The sequence below is a fragment of the Cydia pomonella genome, chromosome 16 (assembly GCF_033807575.1).
Source record: "Cydia pomonella isolate Wapato2018A chromosome 16, ilCydPomo1, whole genome shotgun sequence".
Taxonomy (NCBI): Eukaryota; Metazoa; Arthropoda; class Insecta; order Lepidoptera; family Tortricidae; genus Cydia; species Cydia pomonella.
Genome location: NC_084718.1, coordinates 8,099,140 through 8,126,946, shown reverse-complemented (window position 1 = coordinate 8,126,946; position 27,807 = coordinate 8,099,140). Strand labels below are relative to the sequence as shown.

Here is a 27,807-nt window from a genome sequence, read left to right as displayed (position 1 = left end):
TGATAAAGAATTGAAAATAGTTTTTTATTGCTTCATATAAATTATGTATATCCTAAACAATACAAAACCTTATATCTAAATGGAAATTGTTATCCATGCTAGACAGCTGGCTATATCAAGTTCATAGAACTAAAACATTCTTTAAACGCTGATTCGTAAGGACGGATTTCTAAATATTGCAGATTTATGCAAAAAAAAATTAACCCATTCAGCGCACGTCGACGTTTGCCTCTACGAAGAATTTTCGCTACATACCGGGAAATTCATGTTATTGGTTACGATGTAGCACTACAACGATATCTCAGCGGTGAATGTGTTAACTACATATAATATAGCTCCTCTAGCACGGTTAACAAGCTAGTTTACGTCCAAGAGCAAAATTAGCTAAGCGGGGAAATCATTTGTCCGGGGTCCACATGACCGCCGCCGTACATGAGACTGAGCCAGATGGGAAGGATTCATATGAATGCAACTATTCCCACCTGGAGTAGTCTGTTCTAAATGAATAAATGACGTACACCCACTCTTATTATGTAAATAATAAGGTTGTGTTCAGATATCACAGTCAAGTAATCAAACAATTAATTATCACCTGTTTATTCAGGATATGTCCTAAATAACGAGGTTGAACTCCTAATAAATTATATACTTTTTACAAGTCTTCTCAAGTACAACACATTAATTTTCCAGTCATCTGTTTGGTCCTGGAGATAGCGGATGGAAGTCGGTATTGTACGAAAATACTGTGGTTGGCTGAAAATACTGGATACTACAGACGGGCTTAACCATTATTTCCTAATGTTTCATCATTTATAAAAGTAAAGCCTGACCAGAATATATGATCACGCGCCATATTGCGAAATTTCATTGGAACTAAATTATCCATACTAAACTGGTCACCCTATATATGAGAATAACAGCGCCCTCTTGAGAATGATCATATATTTCTGGTCCGGCTTTACGAAAAAGCGAACCAGTCGCATATTAGTCAAGCATTTCATCGCGTTCGACAAGAAACATTTTCAGATGATTATTCGTAAAGCGTATGGTGTTCTAACACCGTGTCGTCGGTCATGATGATTGTTTCCTCGGAGAGGTCGACGGGCAATTCTATCTGTGCCTTCAGCTCCTGCAGACCTCCAATCAGATCAACCAGAGAAACCTGAGGAAAAAATAAAACATTCGTAAGTATTGGATGGTATTAAAATACTCTGCTTTTTAGGGTTCCGTACCCAAAGCACAGCTTATATAATAGTTCTTACGAACAAATACTTATCTCTCAAAGAAATGGCAAATACCTACACAAAAATACAATGGACTGACCTTCAACGCGCCGCTCCCCGCGCCGCGCGCACTGGCGCAACGCTAGGGTTGCCGACGCTTAGAAATGATTTTACAAATAAGTACCTACTTTAACCAGATTCTATAAAAGACATCTACCTACTTAAGTAGGTACAAATAAAAGTTTTAATGGTATAACTAGCATTAGAACTTGCCATTAGCTGTATAAGAGGGTAGCGTAAAATAACTGTGAGCAAGATAAGTAGGTAAGTAAATATTCTTTATTGTGCACCATACAGTTAAAAAATACACCGAAAGCGAAATACAAGCTTTAAGACTACCTACGAACAGGCGGTCTTATCGCTAAAAAGCGATCTCTTTTGTCTGATCTGTCTCTTCCAGACAACCAAGACAAGAGATAAGTTGCAATAACTAATTATAATATTCCGTTTATGCGTTTCATTCCGACGAGTGACTGCGAAACATTTTAAAAGGTCATATCTCTGTGCAGTAACCGCAGTGTTTACGCCGTTTTATAAACCGCACAATTAACCCAGCAAAATTTAATGGAAAAATTCGTTTAAAGTTCAATACTTGATAGATACACAATAAAGAAATTTATTATAGAAATCATAAATAGACAACGTATATCGTAATTAAAAATAATAATGAAGACGAAGATATTTCTCTCGCATACATTTTGGCATATTCGAGCGCGCGGCGACGCGGCGTGCGTACGCGAGCGCGTGTGACAACCAACTGGCTTGCTTTTGTACCGTGAACAGGACGAGATTCGTAGGTATATATCCGAGCTCGCGCGGAGAGTTCCATAGGCCTGCCCAAAGGGTAAAAACGGAACTCCTTATTACAAAGACCCCACTGCGTCTCTCTGTCACCAGGCTGTATCTCATGAACCGTGATAGCTAGACAGTTGAAATTTTCAAAGATTATGTATTTCTGTTGCTGCAATAATAACAAATACAAAAAACAGAAAATAAATATTGAAGTGGGGCTCCCATTCAACGTGTTTTTTTGCGTGATGGTACGGAACCCTTCGTGCGCGAGTCCGCCTCGCACTTGGCCGGTATTTAAGATTTCATAGCTCAAATGTGTTTTTTCCCAACTGCCTTCTTACTGGGCATCGACTAAAGGTTGTGGATAACTTTAGCCTTTGATCTATTAGATGTCGCCACTTTTTGATATTTAACAAATTTAACACATATCGGTGAAAGAATAAGGATCAAAATCAAATAGCGTTCTAAAAGTTTTAATCATGATTCAGATTTATTTATAGCACAACATACGATTGCATTACAAATTACATTCATGTCAATATGTATGAATCTATATTGTCATCGTCAAAAATAAATTCTAATAATGACTAAAAATAACATTATCCACATAGCAACAATTATTAAATGGAAATTTTAACCTGAAAAGAATCGTCAAGCCAGAATTTATAGAAAAGCAATAATAAAATCAAATGCAAAAATAATGGGTTCTCCAACAAAAAGTTTCTCAATCGACGCTTGAAAATTGTATCGGCCGTTTCCGTCCTTATTTCTAAAGATAATCGCTCATAATAGGTCGTGTCGTGTCGTCATGTGTGGAAAGATGACAGTAAATTTACTGTGGCTACAAAGTTTTCTTTGACAACCTTTATTTTAAATTCTCTTTATCTATAGCTCTACCCTTGAAGGATTTAACAACTGGAGACTCCATTATTAACCCATTCATGGCCAAGACCCGTCGAGCGTACACAATACGCCGGGCCACCATACAAACCGTTTTTTGCTAAAACGTATGACTCAGCTTATGGGACTCTGGCCTGGCGCGTCCGGTAAATAAATCGCCGCTTATGAAGCCTGCCAGTTGAACAACATTATACAACATTTTTACTAACCACCTTTTTTCTGTGCCTATCAAAAAAAAAAAGATTGCAGTTTGTAGGAATGCACATTTTTACTTTTTACATATTTAACTAACTGTGTTTGTTGTTGTTGTTTTTTGGGTCATATCTTGGAAGTTCAATTTGACCCATTTCCCGATTTCCGATTAAGATGAAATTTTGCATACATATGTAAATCGGATTGACAATGCAACATTTTAATCAACACGGAGCTGATCTGATGAACAGAAAATGGCTATGACAACTATGTGACAAAACAACGCAAACGAATTGTGTTTGGGGTTCTTACAATTGTCTCGATAAGTATTAGTTGCATGTGAAAAACAAAGTACAGTTAGCGATAAAAGCTATTACCAAAAATTAAAAATAAACAAAAAAGTTCCGGTAATTCACAAAATACGAAATCACTAAACAGCACAGGAGCAGTATAAAGTTGCCGACGAATAAATCGTGACTAAATACTATTTCTCATATTACTCCAAAATACATCTCTAATACGGATGGGGTGAAACACTTCTTGAACTCCTGTGAAAATGCCATATGAAAGGTAATACCGCCGCTCAGATGCATTCATTGTTTATCGTCCAAGTGTGTCCGATAAGCTTACTTGGTCGATCGTTATCTTTGTTTTGGTAAAAGTAATTATCATATAGTCAATAGTCTTGAGTATCGGCTTCATACAGGTCTAGACATTCACGTGAATTAGTACGGCGAGCGATTTTTTGTTCCACTGAAAGAAGCCTCGGGATCCATCTCGCCGACACCTTGGAAAATTCGTTGACTATAATATTTTGAGTTCTTTCATAAGAGATGCCTACGATGTCAGCTATTTCCCGCACCTTTAATCGCCGGTCTTTCATTATCATTTCGCATATAAGTGCCACATTGTCCGTGTTAGTCACCGTTGTTGGCCTCCCGGGACGAGGGTCATCTGCGATAATATCTTGTCCACGCTTGAATTCAGCTGCCCATTTTTTCACCATCGTATATGATGGACAGGATTGCCCTAATGTACTTTACATATCATCATAAATTTGCTTCGGTGTCAATCCTTTTTTATGCAGGTATTTAATCACAGCACGCTGCTCTAATTTCTTCATTTTTTGGGGGCTGAGTCACCCACGTCCGTAGGAGGATACCCTGTAATACGAATCCCTACACGTGGTCCCCGGGTGGTGCTAATCAGGTGACAATATGGTGGTAGGCTTCGGCCGAGGCTTATGACCACCCACCGATCTAAGACGTGTCGCCAAATGGCCTAGCCGTGTTCCGGCACGAAGGTCGGTGTCGCCACAAGTGAGGACGGGTCGAATTGGTTGCTAGCAGCTTGCAAGCCGGTCTGACGTATACTGTTTTCCCCACACTGGGAGCTAGTCGCGGAGGGTAGCGGGATCCGAGGCACGGTTCACCGCTGGCCGACCGCAGTTAGTAGGGGGCCCGGCCCAAGTACCAAGCTAGCCCCTTGTGAAAGGCTGCCCCGCCAACTAGCGAAAAATCCCGGGTTGCGCCATAGTGCCGGTTGGCGACCGGACGAGAGGGCCCTATGGACAACTTCGGGGGGGCCCGGGCGTCCCCGCAGTCTCCAGGCTAGTATCCCTCTGGTGTGGTCTCGCAGTGTACGTCTTAATGGTAAGCAGCTCATAGCCTAAATTCACTACCGTCTTCCTCCATACCTATTCCTTCACAAATTAAAATATGGCAAAGAGAAACAAGAGAAACGGTAAACAGCGGCTGCACTCCCTCTCACTAAAAGTGCACCTCTCAAACGTTCGAGGATTGCACTCAAATCTCAATGCAGTCCACCACCACCTTGAGACTGAAAAACCGGCCCTCTTATTTCTCTCGGAGACGCAGATAAGATGTCCGGCTGACGTGGCGTACCTATGCTACCCAGGGTACTCTCTGGAGCACAATTTTAAGCCCCGTGCTGGTGTGTGCGTGTACGCCCGCGATGACATTTGCTGTCGGCGTCTCCGATGCCTTGAAGACCCCAACTTCTCCACCCTATGGGTACTGGTAGATACAGGCATAGAGAAGATTCTCTATGCCTGTGTTTACCGGTCGCACAGCGGAGATCGGGAGACGACCAGGCTCACAGAGTATCTAAGTGAGGCGGCGGAAGCCGCTCAACATAAACACCCAACTGCCCAACTGGTTTTGCTGGGGGATTTTAATGCCCACCACCAAGAATGGCTATTCCCATACCAGCACACTGACCATGCTGGGAGAGAGATGCGAAAACTCGCTCTGGCATTAAACCTCACCCAGTTGGTCCAAGGGGCAACGAGGGTTCCAGATGTTGACGGCCAAACAGCCAATTGCCTGGACCTTCTGCTGACTACCGACCCAGATCACTACGCGGTGTCAGTGTCGTCACCTTTAGGTAGCTCTGACCACTGTCTAGTGAAGTCTGTGTCGGTATATTCCCCACCCGATATAGCCCAACAGGCACTAGGCGGATATGGCGATATAAGTCAGCAGACTCGCTCGCGCAGCGCTCGTTTTTTTGCATCCTATCCTTGGCGGCCCTTGTGCTTCTGTTCGGGTGATCCTTCAGCATGTGCGGATGCTATAACTGATGTGCTGCGCCAAGGTATGGAATACTTTATTCCTTTTTCCGATTCAAGCACATCTAGCAAAGCACAACCCTGGTTAAGAGCTGAGTGCCGACGTGCTGAAGCACAGAAACACGAGGCCTTCCTTGCCTGGGCTGATGCTCGAAACCGCAATGCTAGTGACATACCAGTTAAGAAGAGAGCCTATAATAGGGCAACCAAGTCCAGTAAAAAGGCTCTACGGAAGGCTCGATTTGACCATATACGCCGGACAGGAAACAAACTTGCTGCGCACCCTACGGGTAGTAAAGCGTTTTGGACCCTAGCGAAATCAGTCGAATCGAACTTCTGCCGCCCCTCACTACCCCCACTGCTGAAACCAGATGGGTCACTTGCCCACACTGCTGAAGAGAAAGCGAATTTATTTGCTTCCATCTTCGCTGAATCTTCACGTCTAGATGTAACTGGCGCAAAACCTCCTAGTCCACTAGTTTGCGAGACTTCTATGTCGGACATACGCATACGTCAGACGGAGGTCCGCAAAGTGCTGCAAAACCTAGACGTGAACAAAGCAAATGGTCCTGACGGTATTTCAGCCATAGTTCTTAAAACCTGTGCTCCTGAGCTATGTCCCATATTGACGCGCCTCTTCCGCCTCTCTATGACTACCGGTCAGGTTCCGAAATCTTGGAAGCTTGCTAATGTGCAACCAGTACCGAAAAAAGGTAGCCGGGCTGACCCTGCCAACTATAGACCGATTTCGGTCACTTCCATACTCTGTAAGAGTATACTCCGGCATCGCTTCATGGTAGGTATTCCACAAATACGCACGAAGCGTTTTGCTTCAACATTTCTTATGCGAACTGCCAAGGAGTGGAATGCCCTGCCCGAGTCTGTGTTTCCGCATGAGTACAATCTGGGTCTCTTCAAGGCTAGGGTAAATAGGTATCTCATAGGTAAGCGTGCTCCACCGTAGACCGCATCATCACTTACCATCAGGTGAGATCGTGGTCAAACGCTTGCCTATCGTTATAAAAAAAAAAAAAATTCACGATATCTACCGACACGTAACTTTAAATATGCCGTAAAATTGCTTTTAAATATAGACGCTAATTGAAATTTCGCGGGAAGACAGTTGAATAATGACAGTTCAAAATGGCGGCAGAAAAAAGAAAAAAAAATTTTTTTAATTGGCCAGGCCGCGAATTTTTCAATCAACTCTTTCTTCATGACTCACATGTGAGTCACTGGCCCTGCGGAACTGTTTGAGCATGACCCATACGCTGAGTCGCTGGCCCTGAATGGGTTAAGAGCTTACCCCTCTGTCGAAAAGCTCGGCCAATGGTCATATGGATTGTATGGATTGATTTTTATCTGACATGGCTATTTGTACGTTACGTAGAAATAGCCATACATTTGACGTGCCCCTCACCCGCAGAAATCGGGAGACTGTTTTGTACTGAAAATTACAGCCAAGGCGTCTCCAGTTATTCAATCCTCAAAAATAGCTACCAATAGCAATAACCCGCTTAGTGGATTTTCTGGCATCTAAGCAAAATTTACGAGCGCCCTCTAGGCGGGTTCCCGGCGGGATAACTGATTTAGACGTAGGTTCAAGTACACAGTCGAGAATTTCGTAGCTATCGCCAAAGACGTCAACCTTCGTGATTTCCGTCAAGGTTCACAGTGACGCACCACGCGATAAGCGTGGCGTTTAAAGGGTTAAGTTGCTCGTTAATAGGGTCAATGCCTCCTACCTTGGTTTCTTCGAAATCCGTGAGCACAGTATCCAGGTCAACTTCTTCGCCTTCGAATGGTCCGATCAGCATCTTCAGGTTGTCCGGCAGCAGCGAGGTATCCAGTTCTCCGGTGTTCTCATCTCTGAGTATTCTGTATTGTATTGGGAAATATTACGTTAGCTGCTAAGTAAAACCAATTTCATTAAATTTTTTTGTAAAGTTAAATGTGCCGTGTAAAATGAAGCAAAATGTGGTTAGGATTGGAAATTTCCTTCAAAATAAACTGTTAGTGCATTGAAAAACGGACTTATTCTGGCCTATTCAAGAAAGGTTAGTACCCCGTCATAAGTGTCGCTACAACCCTATCAACGAGCCAATAACTTTTTATTGGAAATTTTACAACTATTCAGTTACGATAACTGTTTTCTCAATTGTTACGATAATTAAACACTCAGTTGCCTCTTGCAGTGAAAGTATTTTACTTATTTACGGAGAAATAAACAATAAACTTAAAATAAACATATGAGCAACTTACCTAATAGCAACAAATTGATTTTCTTATAGACCTATAATTTCCTAATTTACAAATATCGAGGTACAATTGAAGAAGAATAATAGTATAAACTAATAGTTATATTTAACTAAAGTAAATGTATAAAAAAATGCTTGCAATATTTTACCCCTATTTTTATAACGAATATTAAAGAGGCCTAATGAATGATCTGCCAAACAAATCTGCGTCCATACATTTTTCAATGTATATGCGAGCCCAATATATATATATATAATTTAATTAATTATCTTCCAGAAAGAGTTCATTAAAGCACTGGAATTTCAATTCGGGTCTTATGGACATTAAAGAAAGGATTCCACATTACAGAAGCAGATTCCAATCTACTACGAACTTAACTATTATAAAGAAGTTTATAAGTGAGAGGTCTTCGAAAAGATACTGCTACGCGAATAAAGAAACTCAGTTGTTTTCTTTTAATTTATTTGAATCAAAAGAAGATTACAAAAAACCTTATACTACTAACCTCCATGGCGCGGCGCTCCACGCGCGCCCAGTCCACGCGCAGGGATAACAAGTTAGTGTCACCTGAGTATCCGGTGGCGGGTGAGCTCGGGCCCGGTGAGCGCGGTGAGCGTGGCGAGCGTGGGCGAGCGCGCCTCCATGGCGCGGCGCTCCACGCGCGCCCAGTCCACGCGCAGGGATAACAAGTTAGTGTCACCTGAGTATCCGGTGGCGGGTGAGCTCGGGCCCGGTGAGCGCGGTGAGCGTGGCGAGCGTGGGCGAGCGCGCCTCCATGGCGCGGCGCTCCACGCGCGCCCAGTCCACGCGCAGGGATAACAAGTTAGTGTCACCTGAGTATCCGGTGGCGGGTGAGCTCGGGCCCGGTGAGCGCGGTGAGCGTGGCGAGCGTGGGCGAGCGCGCCTCCATGGCGCGGCGCTCCACGCGCGCCCAGTCCACGCGCAGGGATAACAAGTTAGTGTCACCTGAGTATCCGGTGGCGGGTGAGCTCGGGCCCGGTGAGCGCGGTGAGCGTGGCGAGCGTGGGCGAGCGCGCCTCCATGGCGCGGCGCTCCACGCGCGCCCAGTCCACGCGCAGGGATAACAAGTTAGTGTCACCTGAGTATCCGGTGGCGGGTGAGCTCGGGCCCGGTGAGCGCGGTGAGCGTGGCGAGCGTGGGCGAGCGCGCCTCCATGGCGCGGCGCTCCACGCGCGCCCAGTCCACGCGCAGGGATAACAAGTTAGTGTCACCTGAGTATCCGGTGGCGGGTGAGCTCGGGCCCGGTGAGCGCGGTGAGCGTGGCGAGCGTGGGCGAGCGCGCCTCCATGGCGCGGCGCTCCACGCGCGCCCAGTCCACGCGCAGGGATAACAAGTTAGTGTCACCTGAGTATCCGGTGGCGGGTGAGCTCGGGCCCGGTGAGCGCGGTGAGCGTGGCGAGCGTGGGCGAGCGCGCCTCCATGGCGCGGCGCTCCACGCGCGCCCAGTCCACGCGCAGGGATAACAAGTTAGTGTCACCTGAGTATCCGGTGGCGGGTGAGCTCGGGCCCGGTGAGCGCGGTGAGCGTGGCGAGCGTGGGCGAGCGCGCCTCCATGGCGCGGCGCTCCACGCGCGCCCAGTCCACGCGCAGGGACAGCGTGTGGGTGCCGCGCCCGCGGACCACGTGCCGCGCACCGACCAGATGCGAGGACCCGGCCAGGGACATGTATTGCACTGAAAACGACACATTGACTGTAACTTAAACGAATTATATTTGTATATAATAGTTATTTTCAACATGTTTGTAACGTGAAAGTTATTGAACGAATTTTAGGCTCATAATCCTAAATATTAAACGCGCACGCGTGCTTATTCATTATATTATGGCACTTGTTAGGTTAGTTATTGCTAATAATATGTATGGAAACGCAGCCTTCTTACTCGTAAATTGGTCGAATACATTTTACAAGGACTGCCACCGGACGCCAGCGGCTGAATCGAGAGACCAGCAGGCAGATTGACAGATATTAGACTCGTACTAAAACATTATATGAAACACGTGTGCATTGGTCATTAAACACATCGGCTTTCCTATTGCGCGCTCGCACAATTTTTTTTTTTTATGGTAGAGGAGACAAACGAGCAGGCGGATCACCTGATGGTAAGCGATCACCGCCGCTCATGGACACCTGCAACACCAGAGGGGTTGTAAGTGCGTTGCCGGCCTTTAAGATGGGAGTACGCTCTTTATACAATATCGCCTCGTGTGCAATAACTAACGTAGCGCACTTGTATCACAATGTAAGTACTATTTCGTAATAGTACTCGTATCGTTGCAAGTGCTCAAAGTAAGAAATTCGCAACAAGTGGCGAAAAATTTAAACATGACCGAAAGGAGTGTCTTTAATCGACACGAGTTGCGATCTACCTATTGGCACTTGTATCGTACAGTCAGCGTCAAATACTTTGCAGCAGTCAAAGTGGCCAAATAGTTCGGTACACCATACTAAATATATGGTGTACCGAACTATTTGGCTACTTTGGTTGCTACAAAGTATTTGACGCTGACTGTACAACGTTTTTCAGTACATATGGTCATTTAAATTTTCGACATAGTTACGTTATGTGCTAATTATCGCACTAGTGCGGGAAAGTAACACCATATGTACCTAATGTAAATTTAATTAAAAGCCTGCTCAAACCGGCGGAGCGCAGCGCAGATCACCGAGGAGGATTTACTCCGCGCAGCGCACACCGACGAGCTAAAATCCACCGCGATACGAGGGTTGTTTGAGAAGTAACATGGTTTCATATGAAAAAATATTATTTTATTGCAAATGTATTTCATTTATTTCTCTACGTATTCCCCCCGAAGTTCTACGCACTTGTCCCAACGACTCTGCAACTTATCTATCCTTCGCGGAAGTGCGTCTCTTCAAGGGCCTCAAAATACGCATTGACCTCCCGTATAACCTCCTCATTGGACTTAATTTTCGCCCTGAACGAAATTTTTTGAGTTTCAGGAAGAGGTGATAGTCCCACGGAGCCAAATCTGGTGAATAAGCAGGGTGTGGAAGGAGTTCAAATCGTAAGTCCGACAATTTTTGTGCAGCGACAAGATTTTCAGCTATTGCCGCCTGTAACTGATCCAAAAGTGATGCATAGTATGCTCCAGTTATAGTTTTCCCCTTGGCAGTTAAAAGTATTCCCTTTTCGTCTCAAAACACAGACTCCATCACGTTTCCAGCAGACGGAATGCATTTGGCTTTCTTTGGAGCTGTTTCACTAACCCATTGTTTCGACTGTTGTTTCGTCTCCGAGATGTAGTGATGGATCCAGGTTTCATCCATAGTGACAAAACGGCCAATACAATCTGTTAGATTTTTTTTATACACCGGCAATTTTTCATCAGATATTCGCATGCGAATTCTGGAGTCAGTAATCGCGGCACCCACCTTGCACAAAGCTTGTGTAAAATAAAATCCTGGTAAGGGAATTTATTTGTGTGATGAGCACTGATATTTGTTCCTCAGTCATGGGTGTTTCCTATGTATTTAAGTATTTATATACATATATTATGTATGTCGTTGTCTAGGTACCTACAGAAGAACTTAGTCAATTTGTGTACTAATGTCCTATAATATTTATTATTTATAAAATAAACCCGCTCAGAAGAGATGTTTGTGGCTTCAGCTAATTCACGTACTTTCAATCTGGGGTCAGCTAAAACTAAATCATGGATGTTATCGATGACTTCGGGTAAAACTGCCGTTTTCGGGGCTCCAGGGCGAGGTGTATCTTCCAATGCTTGTCCTACCTCGCTTAAGCTCATTTACCCAATGTCGAACCGTTTCGTAGGAAGGACACGAACTACCCAACGTAGGTAAAATCCTTTCATGGATTTGTTTCGCAGTTTTGCCTTCCAAAAAAGCGGCCAAGTGCGAGTCGGACTCGCCCATGACAGGTTCCGTACCATTTATGACGTATTAAAAAAAACTACTTACTAGATCTCGTTCAAACCAATTTTTGGTGGAAGTTTGCATGGTAATGTACATCATATATTTTTTTTAGGTTTATTATTCTCTTATTTTAGAAGTTACAGGGGGGGGGGGGCACATTTTATTTATTTATTTATTTAAAACTTTATTGCACAAAAGACAAACTTAATGTACAAAAGGCGAACTTAATGCCATGAGGCATTCTCTACCAGTCAACCTTAGCACTTTTACCACTTTGGAAGCGTTTCTCGCGCAAACTATTCAGTTTAGAAAAAAATGATATTAGAAACCTCAATATCATTTTTGAAGACCTATCCATAGATACCCAACACGTATGGGTTTGAAGAAAAATATTTTTTGAGTTTCAGTTCTAAGTATAGGGAACACCGGGAACACAATGGAAAATTAATTTACGCTTTCTTGTGTGGTCCCTCTACGGTGACTGAGTACCGGCGAGTCAAACGCTACCGAACCAGTCTAAAATGTGTCCTGGAGACGCGGAACAAAGCCGCGTTATCGGAGAGCACACCTACACTGGTTTTTTGAGCGTTGGACTAGCCCGCGCTCGGGTGCCAATTAGAATTATACGACCCTTTTTTTCAGGTAGTGGCACGCGCGGTTTTACTTAACAATTAGACAAAAGAGCCGCTCGGGGCCAGCTTCAAATCGATTGACTATACCGGGGGATAATACCGCGGCATGCCGGCGCCTACCGCCACGGTATTCTCTAACGTGCTCGTGGATGCCGCGGAGTAAAAATCCTCCGTGATGCTTCGAGGTCGGACTCGGAGCATTCAAATTTATACCTGAGCATACGCGTGAGGCAATTTCCTCGCGCACAAAACGGCCAGTATAGACGTGCCTCGGCCGAGGCGGCGCGCTAGGGCGACGAAAACGCATGCGCTAATGTTATTGAAATAGGGAAGAATATACATACATTGATAAGTTTAAAGTGATGTGCACGTCGCTCCGCCGGTTTTCGCAGGCCTTAAGATTGTATTTTTTGGGCATGTGTAAATTATGAATGTATTTAGGCGTGTCCACACAGAGCGAGCGAGCGAGCACGTACGTGCGAGGCAATTTCCTCACGCTCAAACCGGCCAGTGTAGACGTGCCTCGGCCGAGGCGGCGCGTGCGTTTTCCTCGCCCGAGCGCGCCGCCTCGGCCAAGGCACGTCTACACTGGCCGGTTTGTGTGTGAGGAAATTGCCTCGCGCGTATGCTCGTTCTGTGTGGACCCGGCTTTAAATTAAGATCGATAAATTTATCAACTGATGTAATTTAAGATTTGTTTCTAACTAACACAATATAGACGCCAGGTTTAAATTAAATAAAAAAACGGCCAAAGCACTATTAATATTTAGATTTTTATTTTTTACTGAGTATTCAAAAATACGCCTACAATATATTATGGTATTGTCTATGTGTATGTTAATCTCTATGTTAATACTCACAGTTAAAGTTGACCCTGGCGCAGATGAAGGCCGGCATGGGGGACTTGTTGGTCAGCTTGAGGTCTACGGGGGAGCGAGCGACAGCCCGCACCAGCGCGGTCTCCCCGTACGTGGCCAGTCCGACCCAGCGCAGGGCGTCGCCGCTCGCACAACCGAAGAGGTTTATCTGTAATCAAAGGGGAATCATAACATATTGTTCTTTATAATAGTTCCTAAAGTGACAAGGCAGACGAAATTTTCATAACGAACAGAAAACAACTATTAGATTTTTTTTTTTTTTTTAATACATAGTTGAAATTTCTTGAGAGAATAAGAGCGCTACACATGCAGTCTGAATGCCATACCCACTTCTCTATAGCTATATCTGCTGTTGACTGTATAGTTTTTGTCAATTTGTGAATAGGGTTGTTTCCAATTTTTTGAAACGCTTGTAATACGTTCTATATTAACCAAACGTTGCCCTGAAATTTAACTTTTACCCTAACAACGGCTTTAAATATGTTAAATTAACAAAATATATTTTGACCCATGCTTTCGCGCCCAAAACGCTCTTTGAAAATTGTATGACGTCACAGTTTACGGTTTGACACATAACTATGTACATACCAAAGAGTAAAGTAATTATATAGGTACATACACACGTAACACCAAGGCCTCCCGTTGTCTATTCTCAGTGCAGAATTTGATACTCAAGCCGTAGCCATTTAGGTGGTGGGCAAGCTGTGTATGCGTGCGTGTGGGCTTTAAACCAGCTAATAAAATATGTTTTCTGTAATAATGAGTTATTATATATCATAAAGTATTTATTATCCATTAGCATTTCTATGATGTTAATTTTTAGTGCAGATATCGAAGTTTCAATTAATTGCCCACCACCAAAATGGCTACGGCTTGAGTATTAAATTTTGTGCGAGAACAGACCTATATACTTACTTTTGGAACAGACAACGGGAGGCCTACCGCAAAAACCGAAAATCGTATATTGTGGGGATCTTTTTCTTTTACTTTTACTGAGACGTAATTAGAATGACAGAGAAAAATGCCCGCAATGACGAACTTCGATTTTCGCGGTTATGGCCCAGTGTCAAAGTGAGTTGTGACGTCATCAGAATCTTCAATGTCGTCTCGACTTCGGTCACGTGACGTGTGTTAAAAGATATTTTAAATTCAATATTTACAAAAATATGCTCATTAGCCACTAGAGGTAGTTTAACATGTTCTTATAATCCATAAGAATTTATTGGGATACTTTTCTGCCCTAAGATTTGTAGATGGAAACAACCCTATTGTGACAAAATTACCACTTTGACGTACAGTTTATATTTTAACATAGAAAAATAAGTTAGCATAGTGCTCACTCCATACAAAGATAAAAAGCTAGGTATAAAAACATAAGAAGTTTTAACCGACATTCGACATTCCATACAACTTCTTATTATTAACAGTTTAGAGACTTTTCACCGAGCGCGCTCGTGTCGCCGCCGGTACGAAGTTTTGTCTTATTTAAGTATCTGACTGCGGCGAAATACTGGATATTGTAAGTCTACATATATCAGACTACGGCGGTTAAAAGGTTAAGTAAGAAAATTCATGTACGGAGTGAACACTCTATGCTTAATTATTTCTCTATCCTTTTAATTAGTTTGAAAGTATAAATTTTGTTTTGTTGTTTTTAAACTAACTATAGCGAAATCTTCGTGAAAAATGAGTTTGCATATTTGCTTACCTTCTTAACGTGATCATTGTTCTTATCCATCTTTATAAACAACGTCGCAGCATTCGGCAAATGCGTCGTCGGGGCATATACGATCGGCAACTGCCGGCATTCGTTCGGGCTGAAACTTATTATACAGCTAATGCCCCTCGCGTCCACACCGGGCACGTCTATAGTAAACGCATCACCAACTATATCACAGCGAACCAAAACTTTTTTATCCGAGAAGTTTTTCAAGCTTATTTCCTTTCGGCCGCTTCGGACCCACGATAGAATGGGGTTGCTGGTTTTGATGGGGAACTTTTCTGTGCCACCCTGAATTTCTAAAGTGGTTTTGGCTCTGGAAAATGTTTCTTCGAACATTAACATTCTGTGGAATGCAATGGTTGCATTAGTAAATCGTATTGTTAATAGGATTGTGGATTGATGCTTGAGAACAATAATAAACTTATCATGTGAAAATTGCAATACCGAGTTATCTCCATAATAATAAAATGCGCCTCCACTTGAGTCTACAATCAGGATCTCAAGTGGTACCGAAGATATGTCGGATGTGGTTCAAAATCCGTATAGTTCAATACTAGTTTCATTCGAATTTCTAAACTTACACTCAACTAACCGACATATTGATGTTCCTGAGCGTACAAATATTGGCGGAGGGGCATTCGAATTGTAATATGTTAATTATTTTGTAATTTATTTTAAAATAGCCTAATATTGTTTAAATGACAACTTACGTATTATACACAACATCCTCCGGCCCTTTATACGAGATAGTGATCCCCTTGGCTTCCCCGGGAGCTAGCTCCACCGTCGTCGCGGACAACACGAACACCCTGCTGTCTTCTATCTTGAGCTTGACGTTCCAGGCTCCACGCAGGGATCCCACATTCACTAAGTTTAATATTTTGGCTTCTGTAAGGAAAATAAATGAGTTAGCCAAAATGGTAACAGAACCCGTATAGTTCGGTTATTCCCACTAGTTACTACTAAGAGTACTAAGGATTGGTACTAAGCTATTACCACATAACTCGATAAGTTGGTGTGTTGGTGGTCGTCGGTGTAACGTTTTTTGATTCAGTGAATTACTTTTGGTAATTAATCGCTCCGAAAGTTATAAATATAATATAAAAGTATCCAAAATATACGAATAGATGTATTAAAAAGCGACGTAAAGTAAATTAGTGGCTCGGGCGCTAATGGTCATAGACAAATTAACAATTGAAACACTTTTTAGTTACCCTTTGAGAAACAGAGGTTGTCCTGCGTACTAAGGCGCAGCATAGCAGCCCCCACGGAGGCGGACAGCTCCACCGTTTTGACAGAAGCCTCGACGCCGATAAGGTTGACGACCACTGCGCCCTGATATTTCTCCAGCTCGTTATCTACGAATATAAATGAATAGGAGAAACAAAGTCAACATCAATGTTGGTATAAAGGGTGTACCGAAAAAAAACTGTTAACTTCAAATTAATAAAACTGATGCGATTGAGAATAAACTAAGGTTTTTAGAATAACTACAATAAAAACGGCCAAGTGCGAGTCGGACTCGCCCATAAAGGGTTCCGTACCATTAATGACGTATTAATTTATTACTAGATCTCGTTCAAACCAATTTTCGGTGGAAGTTTGCATGGTAATGTATATCATATATTTTTTTTAGATTTTTCATTCTGTTATTTTAGAAGTTACAGGGGGGGGGGGGGGGGGGGGACACATTTTTTCACTTTGGAAGTGTCTCCCGCGCAAACTATTCAGTTTAGAAAAAAATGATATTAGGAACCTAAATATCATTTTTGAAGACCTATCCATAGATACCCCACACGTATGGGTTTGATGAAAAAAGATTTTTTGAGTTTCAGTTCTAAGTATGGGGAACCCCCAAAATTTATTGTTTTTTTTTTCTATTTTTGTGTAAAAATCCTAATGCGGTTCATAGAATACATCTACTTACCAAGTTTGAACAGTATAGCTCTTATAGTTTCGGAAAAAAGTGGCGGTGACAGAATCGGACAGACAGACGGACATGACGAATCTATAAGGGTTCCGTTTTTTGCCATTTGGCTACGGAAGCCTAAAAAGCGACTTTTAATTTAGGTATATGTCAGTTTTTTTATTTATATTTTTTTCTGTAGGAGTGATAGGCAGCTTCTTCCTAGCGCATTCAGTGGTAGCTTTTACGGACCCGTTTTTCATATTTGCCTGCATCAGCCCATCACCTGCTAGAATTGTTAATGTTTTTTGGCTGTTTTATTTTTCTCTTTTAATACACTTTTGATTTGAGCCCAATAATGGTTGAGAGAACGGCACTGCAGGGTGTTTGGAGCTCTTACTCTTTTCTATGTCAACTACCAAATGCGATTTTTATACGAAAGAAATTGTATGATTTTCGACCTGGCCTAGAATTAAGTAACACACATTTTCTGTAACTTTAGTTATCCTAACCTTCGTACGAAGAACTGAATTGACTTTCATCGTAGTTATTTGCAATTTAGCCGCATATCTACCACAGTTTTTACGATAATTTCGACAGGTATGCTTCGTTTTCGCAAATTCTATAAGCAATCTTTGAGATGGGCCCAGATCCTCACTTGTTACTAGAGACCTGCCGCTTCGAGGCCTCTGTTCAAGAGACAACATACTAAATTAGTTATTTATTATGAAATGCACGAAACTTCGAGGTGATTTTAAGTGTTTCGAAATCAGGAATGTAGGATGTTGCAAATTTTCTTGCTTTTTGGAAAAGCCCAATTTTCAGTGATCTCTTCTATTCACCGGTGTAATGTCGAACAGCGTTAAACCAGAATTATTTATATTGCAATATATAATATAATAATAAGACTTTTTATCGCGGTAAGAATGCAGTAGTCATCATGCTTAGAAACAAAATTACAGGTGCTTGAAATTTACAACTTTTTTTCGGTACAGGCCTTAAGTTACAGTTTTAAATAAGACTATCTTGTGAGACCTAGAAGCATTTTTTTATTATACAAGGTGCCCACGAGGAACCCGAGAGATTTTAACCACGCATTTCTGAGGCCAAAAGAAGGAAAAAAATGTTATATGAGTTTACGTTAATTTCACAAAAAAAATTTTTTTATCTTTTTTTCGAGTTTATGTATGTGTTTGTACATAAAATGCAAACGATAACTTTGTAAAACTGTACTTAACTCAAAAAGAATTTGAACCTTTTTTCGTAAAACCTATTTTTGCAAAGTGTTACTTATCACTTTTTGACATCTATCAAGAAAATCAATCATCAATTTGGACTAGGTCCCATAGTGGCAACTTCTCGATCAATTAGGCGTTTTGCACTAAGTAACAATAAAAATATGTTTTTTCTTTTGTAAGTGACTTTTACTCTGAATTTAAGCGAATTCCAAAAAAGTTTATAGGACCTTTTTTATGATCAGGAATATACTGTTAAAATCTCTCATAATGCTCACGGGCACCGTGTATAGAACTCTTGGTTATTCAATAATAGATTAAAATAGATTATGTATGTACATATATTACCTGCTAAAGTTGTGTATCACGCGATATTGATATCCTATAAAACAACAAACCACGCCATATCGCCATATTTATATTTTGCTGGCCGCGAGGTGGGACTCCCCGATACTGAGGCGATGGATGCAGCTCCATACCCCAGCAGGGAAATACTTTTATAAGTGTTATCCATATGTAATTGTAATTTTACCAATTTATTACTAACATAGTTTCTTAAGGATTTACCCATTGTTACTAACATATTCAATTTAATTTTTTATTGTAATTTAATGTAATGTTGTATGGAATTTATTTTCTGAATTAAATTATTGAATTAAATCGAATATATTTACAGTTAGTCGTAGTTAGTGGTTTTTGTCAAAGGGTGGTCAGAGGTGTCAAACTCATCCCGTCTAAAATGTACTGTAATTTAACATTTACTTACCACGTTCAGTAAGGCCAGGGGCTTCAAAAACAACAGTCACTCTAATAGCATTTCCTCTCGTCAACCGGCATAGTTGTACAGAAGAGCTAGCTTTCTTTAGTTTCGCTAACGCATGTTTCTCTTCCGCCGCCCCGAGGATCTTATTAACCTCACTCATTTTAATCTCTTGAACATTTTTCAATGAAAACACATTCTTTCCGTCTACCAGCGACAATGATAATTGTAAATCGATTGGTGAATCGCTGAGCAAAACCAACGTCGTCGCTAGTAAAGTTCGTTCTTGAGTCGGCGAAAATACAACTTTATTGGGTCCGAAACTGGATATAGCTCGAATTTCAGGCATTTTGAAATCCACTGACAAAGTTCCTTTTTGCTCTTGTTCGAGATCTATAGAGCTGTCTTTGACAGCGATGATGAATGGTAAGTCTGTAGATAGTTCGGCACTGGATGTGATGTTTAGAGTTAGTTGTTCGGTTTTGCCAGGGGAGAGAAGTAACGGCTGGCGGGGCAGCTCGATCCGCAAGGGTCTCGTGGTGTCGGAGCGGTCGTATTTGAATGTGGCAGTCAGCCAGCTGTCAGATTTGGTTGTTATTGAAATTGATGCGGGGCAATTTACACCTAAAATTGTGAAAGAAAATGATTGTTATTACTTGTATCTTTTATCATTTGTATAAAGAAAATTGTGCTACAAATAGCTTACCGACAAATCCTTTAACAGATGTTGCTTTTATTTCGATCCATGGTCCTGAAACAAGTGGATGTAATTTAGTATTCAGTTTGTAAATTATTATAAGCACATGTTAATATCAAACGTTACAATGTTAATTGGTTATGGTTCATATTCAATAAAACAATGATTATTGGTTTTTATTCAAAACTAGGTATGTCTAACAGAATGTATAAGTATAAAATGTAAATAAATACTTAAAAATCTATTCATTGTTTTTCGAATAGTAAACCCCCTTCAATAGAATGAGTGTAATAACAGGCGACAAAAACATGACAGGACAACACTTTGTTAGTGAATGTGTATGTTTTGCACTGTTAGTAAACATTGAAAAAGCCGATGACATTGCGAAGAGAAACTGACCTAAATCTCAATACCTCTCTACCAACTTTCTATACTATCCATCTCATGAAATCTAGATTGTATAAAGGCAAAGAAATGTATTCAAGAAATTAACACAAATAAATATCAATAAAGAATCATAAAATTAATAAGCCAGAAAGAAACCCAAAATTGTTTTTGTGACAGCTTGCAGAAAAGAAGGCAAGCATTTTTTTAAACTAAAGAAAGAAAAATCATTAGGAAAAAAGCATTAGGGTAGATGGGTCTTTATGAATGGATGATGTGGTCGTTGGGTTATGAATGATGTCCCCAAAATGCAAAATTTGTTAAATTACAAATTCCTTTTTTTTTTCTCACACAGATATAGACGTGTGCGCCGATTAAAAAATGATCGGCGGCGGCGTTGCCAAAAAATCGGCGGCGTATTTTCGGCGTGACCTTGACTTTCAGGTTTCTTAAGAAAAATCATTAATGTGTTGTTTTTCTTGAAAATTTGATCAATTCAGAACACTGATCGGTGAATTACGTAAAGTTTTGAATAGACTATGAGTCAAATAGGGTTTGTAAATGAATGTAGGATAGGTATAATAACTTGATTTCCCTAATTTGGACACTTACTATTCCTATTGTTTATAATGTTGTATTTTTTATTTTTTTTATTTTATTCTTGTTTGACTGTTTGTTTTGCCTGTCTACTACCACTACCATTACTTTGGTCTTGGAATGGTTGATCTGTAGACCTCTCTAGAACTTTCATGTTCAATTTTCTTCAGAAAAGCCGCCATTTCGGTATATTTCTTGTTATTATTCCCGTCAGGCAGCTGACAATATAATAGCACAAGTTGTTACAAGAACTTTTGTACCAAATCATATTAGCCCCAGTGATCCACGTGACTGTAACTATAGCAAAAACTGAGAAGAAAATTTTGCTTCACCCATTTACAGCTTGCACATAACCGCGAGGCAAGCGCTTGCGCGGTTCGCCAGATTGACAGTGAATCTGTGTCGCTCTGGCTCTCTCTTTCTATTTCTCGATATTTTTGGCACACGACTTTTTTCAATGTCTCGAGAATATTCACACATCAATGTTCTCAGATTTTTGCTGGACTCCACTACATTTTAAGACGCAAGCAAATAAGCAAGGATGAATGGTCGCAACATTAGCCAGTTAGTTTTCCTTTTCTCTTCCAACTTGAGGCCCCAAATGCTGCCTTCGTATGTGAGGCAATGTGAATTCACAATTGACAGGAATACATCCTACTTCATATATCGCTCCCTCATCTTTCTTGACGCTGAATACTGAGGGTTACTCTGCTTCTTAAATCGGTGCGTCAAATAGTTTGTGCAACTGGCTATTCAGTTTCATTTAATTAATTGATATATATCTGACAACTGTAACACATGTAATTAAAATATATATATATTGTAATTCAAATACCATCTTGGAATAGTTAATTGTTAAAACTCAAGGTCACGCCGATTTCACGCCGATCATTTATCGGCGGCGACCGCGTGGCAAAAAAGTCCGGCGGCGGCAGCACACCGGCGGGGCGCACACGTCTACAACAGATAACACCCCTAACCGAGTCCTGTGCCAAAGCGCCCACAAACCTTGATTAGCCAAGCTGGACTGCCGTCTACACTTCTGTTGCATGACTTCCCGCCAATCTACCGACTTATCTAACTCTTTATACTCAAAGTTTGGGGAGGGGACATGTGTAGATTTAACTTCGCCTGAAAAGTGCAACCATTTTATACCAATGCAAGTAACAAACACAGCTTGAAATTACGATAGAAGTGTTACCATTGTTATAGAGGATATATGTAATATATACACTGAGAGAGCCTGCTAATGTCATAAAATAAATACTTGTGCCTGCGAATAAGTAGTTTCACGAAATGGCGATGCTATGTCAGGCAAAGCTATATATTCTGTATTTTATTAGGACTACGCATATAAGACGTCTAGGAACTTATAGAGCACTATTTATTTTTTAAATCTAAATCCAGATTAAGTCTAAATCCAGAAACCTTAAGCCAACAAGAGATATTAAGATAGGTACTTGATAGTTTCGATAATTTTAGCAGAAGAATACTACAAGTAGAGTACATAATATATTATAGTAATATTAAAAATTCATAGTTATAAAATGAATTATTTATAACATACGTACTCACCTGTACTTGGCCGGCCCGGACTCTCCACAGGATACTTCTCTTGCACCGTGCTCAAAGTCGAGCGGGTTCTAGACGAAGGCGATTTAGACCGAGTGCTCTTAATACTTTCCTTATCAGCCTGAGCGTTTTTAGTTAGGGAATCCCTCGTAATTAACACTTCAGGAATGACTTTGTTCTGCTTTTTCAAAGAAATTACTGTTTTGACGCTGCCGGCGCTGTTTGCAGATTCTGCGTTCCGAGTGTCCTTCAAATAGGTGATGGGTAGTTCTTGCTTTGGTATTTTGTTGGCTTCTAGCAGAGGCTTGGTTTTGTCCTTGCAGTATTTGTCGATTATGTCGGAGACGTTGACAACAGATTGGTTCCCTGAAAATTTTAATGATGTTTAAACGAAAATTTCATTGTGTTTGAGCTCAACACAAAATCAGTTTACAAATACCAAATTAAATGAAAAAAAAAATGCTTGACTTGAGACTAAAATCTAACTCGAAAAAATCAACTGAATTCGAAAACCTTAATCACGTTTAGAAATCGCATGAGCCACACCTGTAGGGTAAGGGTAAGGTCAATAAAATAAGAACAAAAAATCGGACAAGTGCGAGTCGGACTCGCCCACCGAGGGTTCTGAACTTTTTAGTATTTGTTGTTATAGCGGCAACAGAAATACATCGTCTGTGAAAATTTCAACTGTCTAGCTAACACGGTTCATGAGAAACAGCCTGGTGACAGACGGACAGACAGCGGAGTCTTAGTAATAGGGCCCCGTTTTACCCTTTGGGTACGGAACCCTAAAAACTTACCCAAAAACTCAGCAATCTTGGAAAGGCTAAGCGAGCTATCAACCACGGAGCTCTCATCTCCTGTGGCCGGTTTCATCGAGGACCGTGTGACTGCCTTCACTAAATACTCATTACTTGCACCCGTAGCTCCAACCTTTAGTTTTTGAGGTTCCGGCTTAGGCACAAATAGCTGAGGCTTTTTGAATGGGTCTACATTTTGCGAACCATCTGCCTGTGTTTTTAATCTGTAATCTGTGTGGCTCGTGAATGGGTTCATGAGTAAGTGGTTGATTTGTTCTTGTTGTTTGACAGCGAGTTTTTCTAATTCGTCGGCCTCGTTCATGATTCTGGGTTGACGGACTGGGACACAGTCTAAGGATGGGTCGAGTTTGCCGGGGCGTTGAAGAGACTCCGGTTGTTCGAAATGTGAGACTACAAAAAGAGTTAGGTTGTGTAAAAATATAAACAAAAAAACATTTGTCCAAAAAAAAAGGATTTTCATTTTTAATTTAACAATAAAAAGATTATTTTATTATACTAGACAGAGAGACATGATGCGAAAAGAATCTTCACATTTATAATCAAAGGTTTAAAATGCGTAAATAAAATAACAACTTGCCTTCAGTTAAGCTAGGCTGCATGCTAGATCGGTTAGGACTATCCGAACGGCCAAGGACCTTACTAAACTCAGGGCATCTGTCCCTGAAGTAATCTCCAATAGAGGCCGCAGATATGTCTATCCTGCAAGTATATGTTAATATATTTATGAGCAACTAATTACGTTCGAATATTTTATGTATGTATGTATGTATATACTTTATTGTACATAGAAATAAAAACACTAAAAACACAGTTACAGAGTAAATTAAATACAACAAAAGCGAACTTATCCCTGTATGGGATCTCTTCCAGTTAACCTTTGATGAAAGGAGTAAAACAGAAGTAACGGTGAATGAATGACAAACACAAACAAAAGTGTACAATCACTGAAATTAATGAAATGCACGTTTTGAATACACATTGATACAAATATACATAGATAGAAAAATAACCATAAAATAATGCATAGGTACATATATATATATATATATATATATATATATATATATATATATATAAATAAAAATAAATCAATATTCAAATTACTAAAATTACTAGTATTTTAAATTACTTCACGGGAAATATGGGGAGAGCACGTAAAGAAAATGTACACTACCAGAAAAAAAAGGTAAATAATTATAGTGGAAGCCGTACGAGCCCAATTTCAAGTTTTTTATGCGTACTTACACCTTACACTATTAGAAAGGTTAATAATTTTATTTTTCATGATCACTATTTTGGAATTTTGCTTAGATACTTTCCAAACTTCCTATTATATAGGTAGCTAGATCACAATGAACGGCACACGTTAAGTATGAATGTTCGTATATAGAGATGCTGGATCAAATGTATCTGTTATTTATTTTATTAGAAGCGTATTTTAAGAGAAAGCTTAGGTGATCAGTCCAAAGGCAGTCATGTTAAGTTATGCGTACAGCTCCTTAACCTTTTGAACGCCTAGAGCCACTAAAGTGGTCGTGTGGTCGTGCCTACCACGCCAACGACCACTAAAGAGGTCATGGCAGACGCTGTCAAAGCAATTTTACTGTTGACAGATAAGGTTTAAATTCGTTTCTCAATAATTGACATATTGGCGTGTATGCCACATTTTGATGCGAGGGAGAAAGCGTTGAAAAGGTTAATGCGTTATGGCTCCAAGGATTCATTGATTGATGTGTAAGTTTCAAAAGTCTAAGACAAATTTGTTCTTCGGTAAATCTGGTGATTAAAAGTTGGCACCTGACAATTCAGATACAACAAAACATGGGGCCCTACAGCACAGCGCCAACTTCTTTCTCTGTGAAACTTGCAAGCAATATTTTTTATAAGACTTTACATGTCTTGTATACAACAATCAATGAATCTTTTCTGGCTCGAAACCAATGTTTAGATTATAGGCAGAGACTTACGTTGAAGGCTCCAGTGTGATCGTAGGAGTCTGTTGCACTGGGATTGGGGCATATTTAGCCACAAATGAAGCTTCATTTGCTGTCAGGTTCTGAAAAAAAATTACACAATCATAGGCGCAGAGCAGGTAAACGCGAAGCAGGCTGAAGTCTTGGCACAAAAGAAATATAAAAATTATAAGCCAGTATTTAAGTATGTGTAGTAACAATGTCAGAGAAGTGAAAGAAGCAGATACAGTTCTCTTTCATCATTCTGTAACAAACATTAAAAAATGCAAAAATCTCACCTTGGAATGAAGAGAAAAATTCGTAGCAATAGAATGTCTCATAATCTGATTGACTTCACAGGACTGATCGTCTAATTGTTTGCTAAGAGAATCCAAGTTCAAGAATGTGTGTGAAAGTCCTGTGGGTACATTGGGTAAGTTTTCTTCGGCACCGGTGGACCGGCCAGTCATCTCGCCAGGGAAGAAACCAGTCTGGAAGATAGAGAGCTTTTACATACTGATCCTCAGTGGCTAACATAAATATCTGTATTTATCTGCAAATTATTACAGAATATTTTTTACTGTTGAGGCAAAGATAAATAATATAATTTGATGTTGATGCATGTATCAGTTATATGGTGCCTGTACAATCATATTTCATAATCATATATATCGAAAACCATGTTAGCCCCTTCACCCTTTATCAATATCAAGCTAATGGCTTAGTTATAACTCGGTTGATATAAAGCATGCGGAACTCCGCACAGGCAGTATAACTCGTAAGTTGATAGTTCAGCCTGAACTGTCAACATGATAAAGGGTTAAGATATACAGCTAAGTCAATGTTACATAGACATTTTTTATTATATAGCCCTTTGTTCTGAACATGATTGTTCTTTTTAATAGTCTTGAATATCATATAAAGTCTCTTAGTTCAGTGTGCCTGTCGGCAAAGGCCCATACATATGTACATAGACATACAACAATAGTATAGGTCTACAATTCTACATAAAATTTACTTGAAGTTTCATAATATATAAAACTTGCAGATTGCTTGCAAAATGCTTTTATAACTTACAGATTTGCCTATTGATCCAGCCTCTGACTCACCAAAACCTGAAAATCAGAATAAAATTAACACATAATTCAAGGACCCAATTTATAAGGATTCTGTTTTTGTTTTCTTGTGCTAACTGCAACAAACACCACAATATTAAAATGTAAGGTACAGAAATGTATATGAATTCATATATTTACTTGGGTCAACCAATTGCCTACAGCAACCAAATGGTGTTAGAGACAGAGACAAGTGTTACAACAGCCACAAATTACACATTTTATAGCATACTCTTTCATTTATATTGGGCTGGAAACATGATACATACAAAAACCCACAATAGAATATCATTTTTACCTCGTATTTGGTCTAAATCCAAAAGACCTGATGAAGACTCACAGGCACCAGATTCCATACTATACAAGGCTGCTAAGTGATGGCCAAGGCTGGTAATGGAAAATTAATGTATGGTTAAAATATTATATTATATTAGTACAACACAGCTGATAGAAATATAGGAGAATAAAGTAGATCTTAATTTATGTAAGTTTTATATAACATTTTAACACTTGTAAATTACAACTGTAGCTCAGCAACACTGGTTCATATGAATCAGTTATCATCAGATCATGGAAACGTCAGAAACACAGGGAACCTTAAGGAACCACTCGTCCATAAAAAAAGCCCACGCCCTTCGTGGAGCCAGGGAACCACCGAACGTGACGTGAGGGAATTTTCTTGCATTATGCATTTTTGTTGTCTGAATATGCAAACCAGAAATATAGTCGAGCTAATATCAGTTGAACTCTTTTCACTCCACCAGACCAGGCCAGTGTTCACGGAGAATTAGCTCTACCATAAATCAGCAAGCATGATTTATTATTATAATTTACTCACGGTTTCACTTCCGTTGGAAACTTAAACAATTCTTCTTGCCTGCGTTTATTGAAAGATGCATCTTCGGCTAAATGCATCAGTCTCTGTATTTTATTTGGCGTTAAAGGATCCATATTAACGAACTAATAATAAAGAAAACAATTTATTTGCATAACACAAAAACATACAACACGAAATCGACCATAACAACGAATCATTCGTTGAAATTCGAAATTTCAAATCATATGACGCAGTGTGACGCAGGTGACAACATATGGTTATGACGTTTCGCTACACGCAAAATTTGTATGCTTTAAATAACACATGAGTTTTAATGGGGGTTCATGTTTAAAGGTGTGAGTATTGTATTTGTTTGGTCCAGACTAGTTCAGACGGGACGGACGGGACAATCAAATTGCAATTAATAATCGTTCGCGTTGCCTAAATACTCATCTGGTATGGAGTTAATGGAGTCCACTCGTAGAGATGCGGTAAATATCCTTACCCATCGTATTTTCTCGAAAACAATGCAGTTTATTCGAAAATCCCTACGCCCATACATTATTATACTCTTTGCCTACGACGAGGCTCGGAGCCGGTTTATAAAATACCGGTAAAAATCGGGTTTTCCTCCGAACTTTCATAAGAGTTCTAACTTAAAAAACCGAGGGCCTACCGCGAACCACGTTCGACGTGTTGCCTCTCTGTTGCACTTGTAAATTTGTACGTAAGCATGACAGGGAGGCAACACGTCTAACGTGGTTCGCGGTAAGCCCTCTGGTT

General features: G+C 40.5%; 1 protein-coding gene across 3 annotated transcripts; it reads right to left on the bottom strand.

Moving 5' to 3' along the window:
* Window positions 1-5: 5 nt before the first annotated feature.
* On the bottom strand, window positions 6-27,316 carry LOC133526329 (uncharacterized). Of its 3 annotated transcripts, XM_061862887.1 has the most exons (18): window positions 27,046-27,313; window positions 26,506-26,594; window positions 26,170-26,207; window positions 25,392-25,583; window positions 25,108-25,196; window positions 23,718-23,839; window positions 23,120-23,530; window positions 22,323-22,685; window positions 21,756-21,878; window positions 19,776-19,820; window positions 19,076-19,693; window positions 16,383-16,526; window positions 15,879-16,056; window positions 15,154-15,511; window positions 13,428-13,593; window positions 9,515-9,710; window positions 7,503-7,635; window positions 6-1,162 (listed from the first exon to the last, which is right to left on the bottom strand). In XM_061862887.1, exons 1-18 carry the CDS (start codon window positions 27,156-27,158, stop codon window positions 1,031-1,033), a joined length of 3,510 nt encoding a protein of 1,169 aa, XP_061718871.1. In that variant the 5' UTR covers window positions 27,159-27,313; the 3' UTR covers window positions 6-1,030. The 3 variants fall into 3 exon arrangements, with proteins under 3 accessions (XP_061718871.1, XP_061718869.1, XP_061718870.1); XM_061862885.1 differs by lacking the exons at window positions 6-1,162; window positions 7,503-7,635; window positions 21,756-21,878 and having other exon boundaries at window positions 8,686-9,710; window positions 27,046-27,316; XM_061862886.1 differs by lacking the exons at window positions 6-1,162; window positions 7,503-7,635; window positions 26,170-26,207; window positions 26,506-26,594; window positions 27,046-27,313 and adding an exon at window positions 25,660-25,767 and having other exon boundaries at window positions 8,690-9,710.
* Between the last annotated feature and the right edge of the window lie 491 nt (window positions 27,317-27,807).

Coding starts and splice junctions, on each gene's coding strand:
- LOC133526329 (XM_061862887.1), bottom strand. CDS start 27,158: ATGGATCCTTTAACGCCAAATAAAATACAGAGACTGATGCATTTAGCC. Junction 26,208..26,505: donor GGATTTAGACCAAATACGAG/GTAAAAATGATA, acceptor TCTGATTTTCAG/GTTTTGGTGAGTCAGAGGCT. Junction 13,594..15,153: donor ACAATGATCACGTTAAGAAG/GTAAGCAAATAT, acceptor CTTTGATTACAG/ATAAACCTCTTCGGTTGTGC.